Here is a 17030-nt window from a genome sequence, read left to right as displayed (position 1 = left end):
TGCAATAAAGAAATGAATCTCTGCAATGATCATAAGTTACAATTCATAAGGTATATCAACATTTTTGTGCTGCATCATACAAAGTCAGTTAGCCACTCAAACATATTTTTAAATGAGTAGCTCTCTGACAGTGTCATCAATACTAAACATGATCAGCTCTATTTTCTCTCACAGAAAATATGCAAGTGTACCTAATAAAGTGGCCCATGTTATTATTTGACCGTTTCAAGTAAAGCACCTACAATTATTATTAAACGTGGAATTGCACGCACTTCCTTGTCTAGGAATGGAAACTCTTCTTTGCAGGTGTGTGCGTGATTTAAAAAGAAAACGAAACCTTATCCACAGTGATGCCCAACAAAAAGATCTCTTTATCTATTTGCTTTTGGACATTTGGCCTTATTTGAGATGTACATGGCTGCCACACTTCATACAAACTGTTACTATGTGCAACGGTGTGTATTTGGTCCACTTTCTGCATCCTCTTTCGGTGACATTTCTTCATGCACTGTTTATAGCTCCATCTGCATCATTAACTTTTTCTGGGGAACATAATGCTTTCATTATGATGAACACTAAAATGTGGAAACTCTCCCAAGCTTTTGCTTTCAGGTTGTATCAAATGTTAGTTTTAATGCCACACTAAAATACATTTCTACATGAGTTGCCAAGAAATATGATACCTGAGGTCCCAGTTTAGCCTAGTAAGTCCTAGGACTTGAACAAGTAAGCGAAATACATATCCTGTGTCTACTTAGTGTATTTTGGCTTTTAATAATATTTATAGCCGTGTTTAAGTTTAGAATTTGTGATGCAAAATCCAGCCTGTGATACCACTTTTGTGAATTTATTAGTTTGGTTGGGAAGGAAGTGGAAGCAGAGCTGCGGGGAAAAGAGAAACAGCAATTCAGTGAAGCTCTACAGATGATTTGAAGGAGGTAGTAGAAGAAATCCACTGGGGCGTTCATGATTCTGCTTTTCCCTAGGCGGGCCTTTAAAACCGAAAGTAAACTCCACTTCTTCCCTGAACTGCAAGACTTATGAGAAGCAAATAAAGCTGTTGTAAAGTTTAACAAAGGCAAACAAAAATTCTTCTTAATGTTATTCACATTAAGACCACCAGGATTGTGCAGGAAAAAATGCTCATCTGGTCTTCATTCTAGGAAATATCTAAGGTCATCCCGAGGTATTGTATATGTTTTCCAACTGCTCAGGGTAAACATCAGTCAGAGTGAAAGAGAAAGTAGTTGGAAACTCGTTGATTGTGCTTGACATGCTCTTCACCTCCCTTCTCTTATTACTGGGAAAGCATTTAAGAACAATGAAGCATAGGAAATGATCCATGCAAACATGTCATATACGTAAATGATTGAGCGTGGCATTACTAAGAAATGACTGGACAGTTTGTAGACTCCGTTTATGAGTGTACTGGTCTGGCTGCTGGTCTGATTCACAATAACGAGAGGAATGAGACATAAGGACTAAATGGAAATATGAATGGACAACAATACTTGTCCATACTACTTTTTGTATATATACTAGTATACTACTTTTGTATATGTATGTATATACAATAGTTGTAAAACTACAGTGGGTTTGTTTTGTAATGTGTATCACTGAAAAAGGGAACCAACACTTCTCTTGAATTCTTTTCCAAACAGAGAGGATCTATTTCAACATTTACAGTAAGTCCTGACAGTCAAATCTTGTGACGTCACTGTGTGCAGAAGTACCTAATTATGTGTCCTGATAATGGCGTGACGGGTGTGCAGAGGCGTGACTGTAAGCAAAGTTTTATTTATTTATTTATTTCTTGCGTAAAATGTACCCTCTATGAGTCAGCGAGCTGTTACAGGCATTTTTACACTAGGTGGCGCTCAAGATGCCTTTATGAAAAAGTACACTTTTTGCTAAAGCCCGTTTTTTTCTTTAGTTATTATTCATTCATTGATCCAGCCATTATCTGAACAGGTTATCCTATATTAAAAAAATAAAAATAATACATTTTCCTCCCTGTCATCAATTATACGAAGTGTTTTGATATCCTGCTGGTATTTATTTACGTCCTCGGATGAAGTATATACTAATATAAGTATATACTTATATTACAATCTCAGGAATATACATAATCGAGAAAATCCACACATTTTACAGCGATTACATCAGATGCTGATGAAAAAGAGAGGGTTGGTTTATGTGCGAAATGAGTCACCATGTGACATTCTATATATACCCATCCAGGTACTCACGGGGAACTCTTACGTCATCACCGGAGCCTCTTGATACAGAAAAGCGCCTCAAACGAAGACGTTCCCATCAGGCTGCAGGGTCACGTGGTAATGTGACCACGCAGATAACATAACAAGAGAAAATGTGCGATTTTAATTTCCTTGATTAGTCAGTGTTGATATCTTGCTTTGCAGAGGTTTTATTCCTAGAAAATATGTTTAGTATTTGCGTAATCCACTGTAACATGCACATTAACACTGCGCTTAAAAATAGAGGAATCTAAAACTTAATAACTGTTTGAAAACGATGAACGATTTACTTCCTGTATGGTGCTTAAACTGGACAACTGAACTGTGCCAATGAAATGCCTTTAAAATGTGAGATTTTCTATTCTATTGTTATTTTATTGTATTTGTTTTTGTTTCAGAGCTGTCGTGAAAGCGCTCTATCAAGTGTCTTGTATTGGATTGCAAGTGATTCGTTTGTGTACCACTAGATGGCACCCTCATACTCCACACTTCGTGACTCACTAGTGGCAAATGACTAATTGGTGGATAATGTTGATGGCAACACATTAGCATAGTAAAAAAAATAGCATAGTGGTTAGCATTTGTGTCTCATTTAAGAGATTTTCTACTTTCTGTGAGGAGGTAGCATGATCCACCTGCACAATCTACTAACATGCAAGTGTATATTTAATCACTATATTAATCTTTGTGTATATATATGTTGAATATTCCATACACTTCGTTTCCTTATTGGCTTGTGCAAGTGTACATAAAGTGGATGGTGAATGTGTGCTCTTGAATCTAGTTTGCACACTTAATTTGCGACTTGCAAGCCATACAACAAACACATGCAATCCTTCCAAATCCTTCTCAGAGCAAAAAAAACAACTGAGCAGCTGTGCTTGTTCCGTTTCAATCAGAAAAAAATATACACACTATGTGTTGTTTTCAGCTTGCCACGTGATTGAAGTGAACTGAATATTTTGACAATTTTAATATTTGTACTTTGACTTAAATATAAAGTGTGAGTACTTTTGCCACCTGTGGAATGGAATTAAAAGGTGGAATGTTATCCAGTCTCATTCAAATGCATGCACTGCCAATTGTGTTTTTGGTTAATACTTTAAAACGTTAAAATGTGAGAGATCAAGGTTCTCTCTCTCTCCTTCTCTCGCTCCACTCTGACGTGCGCGCGCCCGTTACCCGCCGTGCTCGCGCTTGGATGCAAACGAGCAATCATTGAGTGCACGGGCAGCTTTGCAGCGACTTGCACGCTCGTCGCTTGCGCTTAACATCGAAGCCGACAAACAATTCGGCTGTAGGAGGGTTCACGTCGTTGCTCTTTAAATTGCTGCGCTCTGACCAAGCAACCAAAAAAAAAAAAAAAAAAAAAGGACACAACTGTGAGAATTTTTGGTGGTTGTTTTGCGCAAACTCGCGGTGATAATTTAAAGTTAAAACTTTAGTTATTGTTGGGAGAATGGCTGACAGTGCAGCGGCAAACAGCGACGGTGAGGATGGACCCCGTGAGCCCATGAGGGGCTTCGCCCGTCAAGGAGCCTTGCGTCAGAAGAACGTCCACGAAGTGAAGGACCACAAATTCATTGCGCGCTTCTTCAAGCAGCCCACCTTCTGCAGCCACTGCACCGACTTCATCTGGTGAGCACAGCTGCACTCTGAAAAATGTATTTTCTTAAATGAAATAAGGAAGGACCGAGATAGACTGTTCCTCAGATGCAACCGTAAATGTCAGATGAAGTTTAATGACTGGATGAATAAAACAAAGGATGTGCACGCTTGTTTTCAAAATGAACACTGACTTTTGTTATTGTCGTGCACTTGTTGATGCCCAGGTGCGTCTGTGGCCAAGCTGCACCCTCAGAAAAAAAATGGCTTCTGATAAAGAATGTATTCTATCATTCAGAGCCAGCTCAGGTTCATACAACCCCCCCACTGGCTTGCATTTATTATTTCAATGTCCTCAGCCCACCAGCGTTGCGCTGAAGTTATTAAATGATTTCCTATCACCAGCTTGTCCTGATTTGCTACGTTTTATTTTTAGCTTTGTTGTGTGGTACTCTCAAAACTCTAATTATGCAAGCCTCATGATAATGAATTTTTAATTTGATAATAGACAAGACTTGACCCAGAAGTGTGGCTGTTGTCAATCATTGTTTCCCCCTTTACCTTGGAACCTCACAAAAAATGATAATGAAAAGATAATCTTGCAACCTGTTCATTGTGTGTGTTCTCTTCACAGGGGTTTTGGCAAGCAAGGATTCCAATGTCAAGGTAGGAGCACTCTCCTCGACCCCCCCCCCCCCCCCCCCCTCGGTGTTTTTGGCACAAAGTTGTGATCTGTGCAATCCTCACAGAAAAAAAATAGATCTAAGAAGATTAAGGAAGAAGTGTGCACAAACAATATGCTTGTGGAAGATCAAACTGAAAATGGATGTTTGCTTTTTGTGTACTTTACTCATCCAACCATAATGATTCACTGATTGATGCAAGTTAAGGACCTAACCTTGATGGAGTCAGCTATTTTTTTTCTTTTTCTTTCAGACTTCTCTGAGAATCTGTGTAAAATCCTTCAGTCTGTTACATTTTTTTCCCCTCCCTCCTACTCTCTTCTTTTAGCGACACACCTTCACTCTGTCTCTTTTATGGTCACAAATTATGAACAAATTTAAAATGACATAGATGACAAGATGGAGTGATAACCCCACCTCTGATGTCTTTTTTTTTTTTAGATCTATATATATATCTATCAAAATTGATTTAATCATCAACTGGATGTATTCAAGGATTTTCATTTTCACGTCTCCTAGCAACAGTGGAACACAACTGCCTATATGCCGAAAGATGGAAGAGGTTCTGTTCACAACAGCGGTGTGATAGCTGATAATTAGCTTGGGTGCATATGTGGCGCGTCAATAGTGTCCTTTAGGAATGCATCCGCTTCACTGCAGGGGGGGGGGGGGTCGCTTTGCTCGGGGAGAAAGGCAGGTGGGGGGGTGGGCGAACTGGGAATTTTATCAGGAGGAAAAGGGATGGAGTCGAAAATAGTACAAGAGCAAAAGAAATCTCGATTAATTCATCATTTTATCAACTTTGGTGCCATTCAAATTCTGTCAGCAAATGTTGCATTGACTTAAATCATTAACCAGAAATTATAAGGAAATAATAAAAGACACTACAGAGGAACATTTGAAATGTGCCGTGTCATTGCGGTATGTTTGCGCAACGGAAGAACTCTCTCAACATTGTCTTTAATTGGTCAAAAGATGCTAGCATGAATGAGATATAAGACACCATATGACTGCATCATTTGAATCTTGGATCAACCCACTTGATGCACAAACAAGTCCAAACTATATTTATGATCAATATTAAAGTAGAAATGCAGTGCCTTTGTATGGTGTCGACTGTTGCTGATTCTTTGGATTGTTGCTACTGTAAACAAATAGCTGACATGCCTGCAATGTGCATAGGTCAGTGTGCAAACATGCTCCTCCTCCTCTTCAATTTATAGTTTGGACTGAAGAAAATTGGCGATATTTGATTGCCTTGTTTGGTTTGTTTGTTGTGAAATAGTTAAGGGGCCTCCTCTGAGAAATAGATCCACTGACAACAATGTTTGTTGGTTTGGGAAATAACATTGCCTTTGACGCTCCCCTCAGCTCTGGAGCAATATATAACCTTGTGACCATATTAGGAATGCCCACACAATCTAGAGAGATCTCAATGATATAATATAGCGCTCTTTATGCTTTTACAAACTATGAGAACATGTCAAGTGACTGCATGATTTGACTGGTTATGTGCGTGGAAGTGTGTCCAATTGTAAACGAGCGTGTTAACAATGAGTTTCAGTGTTTAACAAGCTGTTAAGTGTCCTCCACGGTTTCAGCCCCGCATTAATGGACCAATGTTCCCTTTTTAGCCTTGAAGAGGGACTGATTTGTTGTGTCGATTGGGAGTTTTTTTTATTTAAGGGGCTTTAAACAAGTTCAGGGATAGAAAAAGAGAAAAGCTAATTAAATTAAAAATAAAAGGTGTTGTAAATGCCTAAAAATGAGTTAATGATTAGTACGGTATGTAATTGTAAAAACAAATAAACTTTTAAATACTTTTAAATATATATTTTTTAAATGTCACAAGACTGAAAGGCAAGTTTTTAGACAGTATGTATTTATCGAGCTAACGCTATATTGTATTACTGCTAGACAACTTTAGGTAATATTCAAGTCAAGTCAAAGTCAACTTTATTGTCAATCCCTTCATATGTCAAGACACACAAAGAAACCGAAATTCCGTTTCCTCTATCCCACGGTGACGAGACATACAAGCAGACAACACAAAATAAAAACAAGAAGGCACAAACAATAAATAATAAATAATAAATAAATAAAATGAGCGATGAATAAATAATAAACCAATAACCCAATAAAAAAGAGGAGCAAAACTGAGCCAGTGTGCATACAGCAGACAGTAAGCATAGCGCAAAGAACAGGACGCTACGCTACGCAATGTACCTTTGTTGATGCTGGTCAGTCTTTTGAGGGGAAAAGGCATTCAAAGGTGTCCAAATTGTGGACTGTAAGTCTTCAGGGGGTATTCGACATTAGCAGTTCCCCTCTGGAAGGCAAACGGATGCATGAAAAAAAATCACAATGAGTAAAAATGGATAATAAACCAAATGGTGTAGGAAGCAGACGAAATGAGAAAAAAAATTAGCAGATATGTAACAAGTCCTCTGAGAGCCACAACTAAAAAAAAAAAAAAAAAAACTGCTGTTTTCTCGACGGTTTTATAAATATAACAACGTGTGTAATCGGAGGTAAATTGGAGTTGCTTCATCTCAACATGAATCCAACATGTATGTAAGATTTCCATAATGTTTTCATCCTTATAGAAATCCTGTCACAGTGTAACATAAGATGTTTTTTTTATTTTTTTTTATAAGCAGTGGATCTTTTATGTTCTTGGAAATCTCACTTTGTGAGGGGAAGCGGATGATTTCCGCCGGGCATATGACAATTACATATTGACAAAAATAGAGCAAGTCCGGCGAGGCAGCTGGTGGGAAATGAGCGAGAGGTCTACTGTACATGCTGCAATGACACTTGAGCCGGAGTTGGTGGATGAGATTTTTTTGTTTTTTTCCAGGCAGAGGAGATAATGGACAGGCAAGTGGAGCTGCACTTAAAACAATCCCGTAAATGCATTCTTTGCTTCAGCTATTAGCGCCTTTCAGACCATTTTTTTTATTTTGAAAGTCTGTTCCTACATCTTTCTGACTAAGGGTGTCTTTGAAGCGTAATCGCCCGTCTCCTGTGTTTGCCGTTAACCACGGGAGCTGCCGGCGGGCATGTTGCCAACACCTTCTCTGGATTCTTAAAATATGCCTTCACGAGCCCGTCCGAGTTCAAATGACTGACTAAGTGAACATTTGCAAACAGTCGGTGTCTATCGGTGGCGCCTCTCGCATCTCAGGTGCTTCTGCAGCTCCAACCTGTGTGGGCGCCGGGTCTAAAAACAACCTCCCACGCGCACAAACATGCGCATCGACGAGTTCCCGAAGCAAAGAGCGGAAAGGTTCGCTTTTGTTTTCCATGGTCTCTGTTTGCCCAGATTTTTGATTTTCAACAGCTTTTCTTTAACTTGTCAATGTCCCCCCAGCTTCCTTCCTTCCTCCCTTTGGCGCCCCTCTCCATCTCGTCCTCCATCTCCCCCTCTTTTCTCACGTGGTGTTGGAAGCTGTGGGCTTTGATGATTTTATAAATAGCTCAAGTGTTCCACTGAGAGCCCCACCAAATGGGATAGATGGATGGATGGATGGAGGCCCGGGTGGATGGATTTATGGAGGAGTGGGGATCGAGTGTGTAGGTGTGAAGAGAGATTGGGAGGAAAACAAGGATCATTCAAAAGCTCGGCAGAAAACATGGATTGGGAAGTTTCACCATGACTGAATTTGTGCTGTCATGCTGAATATTTTTACTAAATTCCAGAAGCTCTTGCGTAATATATTTCCTTTAATTGCTGGGTATCAAGAGGATGAAATCAGCATGGAGCAAATCGTATCCATAAATATGCATTTGTACCGTTTTTGAAGTCAGAATTTCGTTCCCGTTCTGCTCGAACAGATGTTTTTTGTTGCCTCAACAAAATTCGATTCCCGCCACGCCCAGCCAGTCACTCTACTGTAACGACCAGGGTTTCCTCCACTAGCTTCTTCCTCTTTTAAGTTTCAGCAGTGTAGAGAGCGCTCTTGTTTTGTCTAAGAAAAGACACTATTATTAAAGTTTGAGGTTGGTGAGGGTCATGTGACCTTGACCTTCAGCGACCTACGATGACCCATTGCATAGTTCCATCTTCCTTAGAGCTTACTTGTCCTTGCTGCTGACATTTGTGGCAATTGTACACCCGTCGCCACGGCGACACCTCGGAGACATGACGGGGTGCTTCAGACAACCGATGTAGGTCAAGCCTGTTTCGGTTCTACACAATAGCACACAATTAAAGACTGGACATGTCGCTGATGATTCCTCTTGGTACTGTCGGACTGAGAACAAACTGGAGGGAGATCTTGTTGAAGGTGTCGTCGGGCGCTTTGTCCAAACTTTTGTTTGCAGTCTCCAAATATCTCACCCAGTTGTGATGCGAAATTTGAACGATTTCCGTCATGTTTTGTCAGTTCAAGTTTGCTGTTTGTTAGTCTTGATGGAGAGCAGCTAACTATGTCACTGTTGCTCCTGAGACGCTTGAACCCTTTCCGAGACAGATGGTAACCTAGCAACAGGGGCAGAGAGCATTCATCCTGGACTACTTTTTTTTTTTTTTTTTTTTCCCATCCCTGCCTCTTCGTTTATTTGCCTTTCTGTTTGTTGCCCTGCATGGTGTCCAATACTGGATCAACTTCTTTGATTCCTTTATTTTTTTTGCTGCTTTTGATGAGCAACAAAATATTTAAATGACTTGGATTTTCGAATGGATCTCTTTACAATAATCCCCTTTTTATTTTTTTTTCTTCTTCTTCGGTGACCACCATGAGACGACGCTTTCCACTTCTCACATTTTTCTGTCGTGCAGCGAGCGATACGATCTGCCATTTATGAGCGTGCACATGTGTTAACACGCAGACAGACAGCATTGGTCCGTTGCCAAGGCTTGAGTGAACTGTTGTAGACGTTTGCCAAGATGCAACACAACTGTATAGAAGAGACACACAAACACGAGCTTGTATTTCCTGTTTGCACTATTTATTCGTTTACATGCAAATGTTGACAAGAGCCTTCCAAACCATATTATTGCCATTATTTGTAAGGAATATTAACTTTCCAGGTCTCTTTTTACCTCCGGCATCACCTTTTATATCATTTCACTCTGGATTAATGAGGGTTTCGGTAAATTAGATTAAACTGAAAAGGGGGATTGTCGCACTTGTCGCTTCGAATGATTATTCTTTTCAAACCTCACTTCAAATGTATTTATTTATTAATATTTTATTACCACTGTGCTCAAAACAGACGGTAGAGTTTTGCGGGGGAGTAAAGAGACAAAGTGGCATTTGTGAGGCAAGTGTGAGGGAGTGAGTTGTCCAAACTTGATATACGGTATAAGAGGTAGTATGTGTTTGTGTGTGTTTGGCTGGACGTGTTCAGTAGCTGCTTTTCGGGTCACGCTGTGGAGGCTGGAGTACGAAACTAAGAGCCCTCCACTGTCACACAAACAGAAGGAGGGCGGGAAGCAGAACGCCTGAGCTGATGCACAGTCTAATGAGAGAGAGGAAAAAATGCACCAATGTGCAAAAGCATTGCAAAATTTTTATTTAAAAATCTGTGGCGCGGGTTTGGTCATGTGACATTTTGTGTATCTTTTCTGAATCAATGTTCAGGGACAAAAAAAAAATCTTTCAGGTCTATTGCTCTTCTGCACCAATGCACAAAAATGATTAAAAAAACAAAGTCGGCCATTATGATTGGACGGTGTCTGATCTGGATGAATGATTGTTCTCTTTACAGTGCATGGGTGGAAAGTCCACTCTCGCAGTTGGATCTAATGACTTTTTTTTGCACACTGACTTGAATCCAGACTTTGAACAGTACATTAGATTTATAGTGAACAGAGGTCAATTGCTTCAATTGAATGGAAATTCTCCTTTCAGTGTGCATCAGGACATTGCAGCATATGAAGCATCACATGTTGAAAGACCAAAAAAAGAGATGGAGGAGCTGAAGTCAATGAAAGTTGCTGAATGGAAGGAATGAATGAGGGGGAAGGTGTTGGCTCGACCATGTAGAACCATCTTGTGCCAACATTTCTTCCACGTCTTGCACTGAGCTCCACAGGAAGAAAAAAGGCTCTGTAGGTCTTAAGTTTTTTTTTTTTCGGATTTTGTAGTCAATGATTTTTACAGAACAAGAAAAGTTCTAATCTAATGTTGATGGAAAGTGAAGTGCCAATGGTTAAATTATTATTTGTATTGAATTTATGAAGTCGAAGTTACGAGCATAGCATAATTTTTTTTTTCCCCCTTCAAAAAAGCTGTAAGAATCTCTGATGTCAGATGATGCAATGGAAGGATGAAAAGATTGCTGGATTCAAGTTGAGAGGGAAAGAGGATGGATGATAGGGGTGTTCTGACTCACGTTGACCCTTCTCCCATCTTCACAAGCATTGTGGGTATTTATATTGTGGCGTAGGTTGTTCAACCCCCTTATATAAGCCCGCACACACACACACACACACACACACACAGGAGCTAACCCAGGGGAGAATAATGTAGTTTGTGTGGACTATTGACTTTTCTACCTCCTGTTTATCACCGTGCTCCTTGTCCGCTTGTATCATTGTCTTCCCACCTTGCTCGCCGGGATCTTCAGCGAGACAGAAAAGTCTGTCTCATCGCTTTCTTAAAACGCTGCTCAGCTGTAGCCACAGATAAGAGCTGGTGGAGGATGTCATGTTTGGGCGTGAGCCACAAGATGAAGGAATCCTGTTGGTAGTACTGATGGTGGATAGTGTGGCTCCACGAGCTGGTGTGTTTTGCATTGACGTCTAAATCTGAGCCATCACTGGGCTTCATGTCATCGCGTCTCTCTTTCCCATGCACACACTGGCAGCTCATTAGTGGAAAACGCTGTGCAACATTAGTCGTCTGCCAGCATTTCAGAAAGAGAATAAATATGATAGGAGCAAAAATACAATCTGCATGGCAGCAATTAAAAGCAAAAACATTGGCTGATAAAAGTGTGCGAAAGTTTTTGCTCCTATTTGGCCGAGCAGTCGCATTGTCACATCCCGATCCTGTTTTGCATTCGTAGCGCTGTTCTCTCTGAGCACAACAGGACTTTAATATTGATTGACAAACCAGGGATTATGTAATAATATAAAGTGAATATTGATGAGGGCTGTGCAACTCGAGACGCATCACAGAAATATGGCTGAGGGAAAAAAAACAACCCAGTTATATGGTGAAGGATTTGTGCATGAGGAGTTTTGAAAGTTCGTTTTCTATTTTCTTCCCTCACCTGAAATGCCCTTTATAAGGTAGAAATTAAAGTCCCCAAATCACTTTGACCTTTCAGTAAAAGACTGGGATCAATATTCTTCCGCCGCCTTGTGAAAAGCTTAATTTATCCTGCTTATTGGAAGCTGTCAGGCAAACACGAAGCAGCTTGCTGGCTGGGAAACAATTTGGAACGCCAGTTGCAGCCAACAAGCTAACATTGTTGGAGTGCTGCAGGTACATCACATGGCTGCTTGCCTCTGCAGTGACCTGATTAAAAAAGAAAAATCTTATTTTTATGATTGTATTTCGCAAAAAAAGTCAAATATTTTTGGTTGTTTTTTTAATGATGTTTTGAATGCTGAATATGAGGCCTGATAAACTTACTGAATAAATAAATACCTTGAGTTTGTCAACATATTTTAAAATAATTTTCATGAAGAAATAACACTTTACATTTATGGTCAAATTGAGAATTCATTGTTTGTATCTGAACCCCTATTTGCGTTTACAGTATGTAATTTTTTTTTTTTTGACAAACCAAAAATATATGCGCTCGTCTTTTCTGTTTATATCAAGAGCTTTTGTTTGTTTTGGCCCAAGGGTCATTCCATTGCACATTGTGCATTCTATTTTTTGCAATCCAATCTGTGTTTTGGTAAAGGATTTGGCAGAAGTGCGACTCCAAAAGAGCAGTTGCCTCGAAGCAATATGTGCGTACAGCTCTCCCTATTTCCCTCCCTACCTCCTTGCTTCCTTCCACCCTCGCTTTGTGTATTCAATCTGCGATATGACTGGGATGAGTGGGTGGGCTGATGCGTGTTTTGTATCATATCAGTGAGGGGGAGGTGCGACCAAAGAGGAGGATATTGCGTGGGAGTCAAGTACCATTGAGGTGCACGTGATGGAGCCAGATGAAGAAAAGACTGTTTGAATATTCTCTAATCACTCTCTGGATCTCTCAACTGTCCACATTCATTGTTGCATGACCTTGTTGGCTTATTGGGTACAGTTAAAAAAAAAAAAAAAAAAAAAAAAAAAAAAAAGTATTCCAAACTGTGCAATTGGGTGTTTTATGAACAGAGGCGAAGAAAATATTCCCAAATTATATATAAGTTATTTTTATAAATTAAAAAATAGCCCTCCAAATAATTACTTGACTAAGAGTAAGGTCAGACTAGTGGAAAAAAAAAGTACGCAGTAATTGATGAGTAAGTCTTAAATGACATGAAAATGTGCATATTCAGATATTTTCCAAAGTTTAACTATGCATATAAAATAAAACAAATGAAGCAACTGATCTTAAATGAACTTTCTTTGTTCACACTTGTGAAACAGGCACAATAAGACCCAGACGACGGGCACATGACGTAGCTGATCTTTTTTTGTACGCTGTTTGGTAAACAAATTGAAGGTGAGGCCAGAGGTGTTTCCTTTCAGTTCTTTCCTCAATTTGCCTCGGAGCAAATGTCACACGTCATTACCATGAGTCAGCGCTCGAGGATCGAGTCGCTCTGACCTAAAACAAAGCTATTGTCCGAGTAATAATAGATCAGAAAAGTAGCAAGCGGTATGTACAGTAATTTGACGTAACTGAGTAAAAGCAATTTATTGGAAACAAAAATACTCAAGTCAAATGTATCCAATAAGTAAATGTATTGCATTAATTCCCCCTATTAGAGTCCAATTTTATTTTTAGCCAACTCGCCTCATCACACCTGCCAGTAAATCTGACATTGATCAATTTGATGGGGACGACAGGCCTGATGGCAGCAATGCATTGAGGCTTTCTTGTGTTTCTGCGCCACTAGCTGTTGTCAACCCATCCACACACTCCACTGAATTCATTTTATTTTCCAAGCAATAAAAAAGAAAACTAAAAGTAATGCAAAAACAAAACGCAGATATCAAAGCAAGCCATTTCTCTTGCATTGTAGCTATGTGTAAGAAGCACTTCTCCGACACTTCCCTGACAATGGCTCAGTGGTGCAGGACTGACAATAAGAGTGTGTGGGTGTTAATAAGACAGAAACCTCAGTACATTTCCCACTGGAAGCCATTTAATAACTTGATGGCAGATTTAACACTTTTTGGACACATCCGAATCACATTTGTCCGGTCTCTTCAGACCGCTTCCATCACTGCAAGTAGGTTATGGAGAAGACCCTGACCCGAGACTCCCCTCACCTTATTTTATGCCAGACAAACAGAATCCCATTTTATGAAACTGAAAACTCTTCTTTCTTCCCCCCACAGTGTGCTGTTTCGTGGTGCACAAACGTTGCCATGAGTTTGTCACGTTCTCCTGCCCAGGAGCTGATAAAGGTCCAGCTTCAGATGTGAGTATGACTCACAAACATGTGTGTGAATAAAATAAAATGTGTCTAGTACTGTACATCAAGAAATGCGGGTATTCTGACCATGCGTGAGAACTCTCAATTAATTCTAAGTTTCAGTACCAGTATGAGAACTCAATTAGTCACTGATACCGATACTAAGTACCGATACCATGAGTACTTTTAATATCTTTTTTTTTTTTTTACTTTTCTATGTTTCTATTTTGTTGTTCCTAATAGTAAAACAACCAGTACGAAGGCAACGATGCTGATATCGAGAGTACCGATACCTTGAAATAAGGCTGGTATCGGTACCAGGTATCGGTACTCGCCCATCCCTAAGGAGAAGTTTGGGTCTCAATGGTTTTGAAATCTAATTTAACTTGGAAAGATGTTTTCTGTTCTAGCAAGACTGTTCACAAATCAAAATTAATCAAACACCTTGTGGATAAACTCCTCTTACGTTTCATTAATAGTTTACGACTTATAATACGGAGCAAAGAGTAAATCCATACTGAGTTGGAAAGATCACAAGTGAAATTAAGTTTCATTAGTTCAGGATGTGGCTCCATAAAGGTTAGGAAACATCATGAGCGCTGTTCAATTATTCACCGGGGTTCCTTAATTTGTAATGCAGTTCATTGTTCCATCATCAAAATAAATCAAGGCGACTGGCATAATAGATTTTTAATAATGGCATTCACCTCCTCACTTAGCTCTTACGGCAAGTGCTATTAAGTGTTACTTTGATCAGGAACTTGTTTAGAATTTCAAAGAGCTGACAGGTAGGTTCTTTCGTTTTTTAAATTGGAGACTGGACAGACTCCGAGTTGTTTCCGATATTGGCTTATCGTTCGAGGGCTTTCATCATGTCAACGTCATTCTTTGAAGAACCCAAGGGTCTTTTTAAATTCCACGTCCTCGTCTCCCTCAGGAGGACCCTCCAGTGTGACAAATACACTTAGTCACCCCGAGAGGAAATTTGCCTTATTGTGTTATAGGATGATGGAACAGTCAATCATCTTCAGAGTACCTGTTTATTCATCCAACATTGTGCTCTCCGTTCTTTGAATAGCTCTCCAACTGTCCTCCACTCTGCAGTCGCCTCTACCTATTCTATTTAAATGCCAGTCCACCCCAGGGGGGGGCCGGTGGGCTGCTCGTAATTACCAGGCCTTACCAGCCCCACCGTGTCATTTCCTTAATGAGTTTGTGGACTTACGACCTCAGTTCCAATGCAAGGGTAATCTAGGCTAGTTTCCTTTTCAACTCGCAAATTAAAATAGAAGAGACAGGTAAGCCTGCTCCTCTGACTCTGCAAGGAAGAAGGGAGGTAGAAATGGATTTTTTGCCCTCCAGTTATGCAACAGTGGTGCTAATTTACTAATAGCCACCCTCAAACTGAGTTTCCTCCGTCCATGACTTAAAAGCTACTGGGCAAGGATCCAAAGTCACTTTCAAGCTATGACTGGAGCGCAGTGATTGAATGGCACTATGTCAAAGCTAAAAGGTAAACAAAGAGTCATTAGGTTTGGTTGGATGCACAGATTAGCACGAGCTAGCAAGGCGCTAGATTTAGATTTAGCATTGATTGATCAAGAGAATGGCTCCCAGGGCACATCACTCAAACCAGCCTAATTTCAACAGGACATAAGTAGGGGGTGTAAAGTATGCTAAAATTCTTGATCTTTGTCAGATTCTGACCAACCCATTTCAACAGACATGCTAAGACACTGTAACTGTAAATATTCAAGAAATCAACCCCGATAAGATAGATTTCTCAATTCTTCCTTCTGCATCGGCAAGGCCGAATGTTTGTCAAGGACAATGCAATTGCTGCAGCTGTTGAGGAAGATTTAGTATGTGCATCATCACCCACTTTCCAGCTCGCCCCTCTCCTTTTCCTCCGTCTCACAACGATGTATGTTTAAAAGAAGAAGTCAATTATAGATCTGGGTTAATAGAATACTTGTCCTTTGGGACAAGTCGAGGGATGAGATGAGGCTCTAATGAAACCTACATTCAAGGTCCTCAGCTTGCTAATGGTACTTGAGGGTGTGTGAGGATGCCAGCAAGCAAAAAAAAAAAAAGATAGCATGATAGCATGTTCCCTTGATACTTTTACATTTTGACGCTGCAATGGGCATATTTTATTAATTGGTCGTCGGTGTTCAATTGATTGTGTTTTAATCTGCACTGTTTAACCGTCCAGGTGTTGTTCGTTCAGTCTCAAGTTTCTCAACTACCGTATTTTCCGGACTATAAGGCGCACCGGACTATAAGGTGCACCTTCAATGAATGGCCCATTTTAAAACTTTGTCCTTATATAAGGCGCACCGGACTATAAACCGCACCATTAATGCATCATATCAGATTTTTAATCCAAATCAAATCATTCTCCATTTTATCTTTTTTTATTTCAACTTCAGACGCAACAAATTACTTTATAATCACAAAATAATGATCCATAGTCTTTTTGATTCATGATTCATAGTCTTCAGCGGGCCACTTATGATTGATTTCATGACACAATGCTTCGGGCCAGTTTAAATTTAGGAATTTGGTCCTTATATAAGGCGCACCGGACTATAAGGCGCACTGTCGGCTTTTGAGAACATTTTTGGTTTTTAGGTGCGCCTTATAGTCCGGAAAATACGGTCGCAATATGAAGAAAAACGTACTGCTACAGGAAGCTACATCATTGTTTATCCAAAAATTAATCATGTGTGCAAAGCATACTGTGTGGGTGGTACTGTAGCACTCATTAGTGAACAGTGACTGTTGCGTCGTGTGCATATGTTATGAGCTGACTTCATGCTTAGAGACTCAGCGGCAGCACATATGCAAAGAGTGCAGTTGTCGGCCACTTTGACTCCACTAAAATATTAATAGGCCTCATCTGTGCACGAGAGTACATGACGCATCCATCACATGTTGGGATCGTCA

The 17030-nt window shown here is 40.0% G+C and overlaps 1 protein-coding gene across 2 annotated transcripts in view; it reads left to right on the top strand.

Annotated features, from left to right (window-relative positions):
* Positions 1-3460: 3460 nt before the first annotated feature.
* Positions 3461-17030, top strand: part of LOC119125342 (protein kinase C beta type-like) — a 39437-nt gene continuing 25867 nt past the window's right edge. For both annotated transcript variants that reach the window (XM_037255704.1, XM_037255703.1), the window contains exons 1-3: positions 3461-3896; positions 4498-4529; positions 14005-14087. In XM_037255704.1, the coding sequence (XP_037111599.1) occupies positions 3718-3896; positions 4498-4529; positions 14005-14087 (294 nt within the window). In that variant the 5' untranslated portion in view covers positions 3461-3717. The remainder of the gene's footprint in view (positions 3897-4497; positions 4530-14004; positions 14088-17030) is intronic.

Source organism: Syngnathus acus, chromosome 8, assembly GCF_901709675.1.
Source record: "Syngnathus acus chromosome 8, fSynAcu1.2, whole genome shotgun sequence".
In the NCBI taxonomy this organism is placed as follows: Eukaryota; Metazoa; Chordata; class Actinopteri; order Syngnathiformes; family Syngnathidae; genus Syngnathus; species Syngnathus acus.
The sequence above is the reverse complement of the archived record's forward strand: the minus strand, read 5'-3'. Positions and strand labels throughout refer to the sequence as shown.